The sequence below is a fragment of the Corylus avellana genome, chromosome ca4 (assembly GCF_901000735.1).
Source record: "Corylus avellana chromosome ca4, CavTom2PMs-1.0".
Taxonomy (NCBI): domain Eukaryota; kingdom Viridiplantae; phylum Streptophyta; class Magnoliopsida; order Fagales; family Betulaceae; genus Corylus; species Corylus avellana.
This window is the reverse complement of record NC_081544.1, coordinates 27,508,242-27,510,978: the sequence shown is the minus strand read 5'-3', so window position 1 is coordinate 27,510,978 and position 2,737 is coordinate 27,508,242. Positions and strand designations below refer to the sequence as shown.

The window sequence follows — 2,737 nt, the reverse complement described above, 5'->3', positions numbered from 1 at the left end:
ATATATATGCCAATGCCTCTTTCTGTTTCTCAAACCTAGCTTCTCATTTTTTCGAGCTAATTAGAGAAAGAGAAAGAGCCGTTGGCATATCATGGCTAACTGGGGATATTTGCATGGTTACTCCACTTTAGAAAATGACTATATTCCCTTAACCATTATCTTCATCTTTCTTACTATGTTCCTTTCCATCTTTCTTCTCAAATTCAAGTCAAAATTCCATAGAAACAGTGAGCAAAGGCCACTCCCACCAGGCCCAACTCCATGGCCTATAGTCGGGAACCTCCCGGAATTGTGGAGGAACAAGCCAACATTCCGGTGGATACATGGCCTTATGAAAGAACTCAACACGGAAATCGCTTGTCTCTGTTTGGCAGGTGTTCATGTTATCCCAGTGACCTCACCGGAAATTGCCAGGGAGTTCTTGAAACAATGCGATTCAGTGTTCGCATCAAGACCTCTTACAATGGCGACCGAGTATTCTAGTCGTGGATTCAAGACGATAGCACCTGTACCATGGACAGATCAATGGAAGAAGATGAGAAAGCTGGTGGCTTCCAATATAATCAACTCCAAAACACTTCACTGGCTACTTAATAAAAGGACAGAAGAAGCCGACAATCTTGTGCGGTTCATTCGTAACCAGTCCGAGAAAAGCAACTGTGTTGTGGACGTGCGGGTTGCTATACATCAATATTGTGGAAACGCAATAAGGAAGATGGTGTTCAACAAACGATACTTTGGAAAAGGAAGTAATGATGGAGGGCCTGGAGTTGAGGAAGTAGAATATATTGAATCACTATGGAGCTTACTCAATCATATTTATGCATTTGCTTTGTCGGATTACATCCCATGCTTAAGAGCGCTAGACTTAGATGGTCATGAGAAGATGGTGAGTGAGGCAATGAGAATTGTTAGCAACTATGAAGAACCGATCATCGATGAGAGAGTCGAGAAGTGGAGAGATGGGAAGAAGAAGGAGGCTGAGGACTTGCTTGACGCTTTCATTTTGGCAAAGAATTCGAATGGGGAACCAGCTCTATCAGTAGAAGAGATCAAAGCTCAAATCACGGCAAGTTAAAATTAATTATATCTGACCCTAATTATAAATGCATGCAAATACAGATGCGGTTATTGGCAATATTCACATCTACATCCGCATAATGTGGTTATCACTTTTAGAAATTTGCATCCACATTTGCATTATTCAATTACTATCTACATCATGCGATTACTATATATCCTCATTCCCATGGTTATTGCAGTTATTAAATGCGGCTATTATCCGTTGTCCGCATACATTTGAGGTAATGGAGCTTTTGAGCCTTCTCTGGGGCTCTATTAAAGCCTTCTTTGGGTTGCATATGCGGATAGTATTTTTGCTAACCACATATAGATATGTATATGTAGATAGCTGGTAACGAATAGTTGTTAATATCTGCCCGCATTTAAAGCCCTAGTATATATATTTACTATCCTATATATTACAAGACAATTTATAGCATGCGTAAATTTGTCTTGGGTAATGAAATTTAAATTAATGTGTCATGTGAGTGTATATATATGAGAAATGTTATTTATTACCGTCATACAATTGAAATGACATAGAGTGAAAATCAGGCATTGAATTTTCTTTTTTAAAACGTCTTTATTGATCAAATGGTTGATTTTCATTGCCACATTATTTCACTTATATGATAATCGTATAACCGTTTAGCAAATAACAACGTTCATTATATTGGCGCGCAATAGCTAGTTTTGATTAATGATTTTTTTTTTTCTTTTTTTGGTAAGTGTTTTGATTTAATAATTTCTCTTTGGACCCTTCTTTTTCCCCTCAAAGTCTAATGATTAAAAAAATACAAAAAATACAAAAAAAATAAAATAAAATTTGAGTCCAATCATTTTCATTAACGTTTTATCGCTTAACCTAATATAAGTTTAATTTGTCAAATATGAGTATTGACCACATAAACATTTTACAAATATTTATAAAGCTAATGTAGCAAGGTCTAATAATTTTTAAATTAACTACCTATTAAACTGTCACATCAATTTTGTGAGATATTTATGCTGTACATATTTCATGCAGGAATTAATGCTTGCATCAGTGGATAACCCGGCCAATAACGTAGAGTGGGTGCTATCAGAAATGCTGAACCAACCGGAGGGCCTCCAGAAAGCGGTAGATGAAATTGATAGGGTGGTTGGAAAAGAGAGATGGGTTCAAGAATATGATATTCCAGAGCTCAATTATGTTAAGGCTTGTGCAAGGGAAGGCTATCGTCTTCACCCAGTTGCACCATTTAACGTACCCCATGTCTCAATGCAAGACATGACTGTCGCCGGCTATTTCATACCAAAAGGAAGCCATGTCCTTTTAAGCCGATATGGGCTTGGCCGCAATCCTCGGGTTTGGGAGGAACCATTGAAGTTCAAACCAGAGCGTCACCTAATCAAGAAGGATGAATCATCAGCAAATCTCAAGGAGGTCAATCTTACAGAAAATGAGCTGCGCTTCATTTCGTTCAGTACTGGAAGGCGGGGTTGCATGGGCGTTCAACTTGGGACGTCCATGAATGTGATGCTTTTGGCAAGGCTTCTTCAAGGGTTTTCATGGAGTTTCCCACCGAACATGGAGGAGATTGACCTCTCTGAGTCTATAAATGACCTTCTCAAGGCCAAGCCCTTGCATGCCTGCGCAAAGCCACGTTTGGCTCCTAAACTATACCCCGCTTAA

The 2,737-nt window shown here is 38.8% G+C and overlaps 1 protein-coding gene across 1 annotated transcript; it reads left to right on the top strand.

Moving 5' to 3' along the window:
* The first annotated feature begins 91 nt into the window (after positions 1-91).
* LOC132178339 (phenylalanine N-monooxygenase-like) lies at positions 92-2,737 on the top strand. The gene is made up of 2 exons (XM_059590786.1): positions 92-1,069; positions 2,090-2,737. Exons 1-2 carry the CDS (start codon positions 92-94, stop codon positions 2,735-2,737), a joined length of 1,626 nt encoding a protein of 541 aa, XP_059446769.1.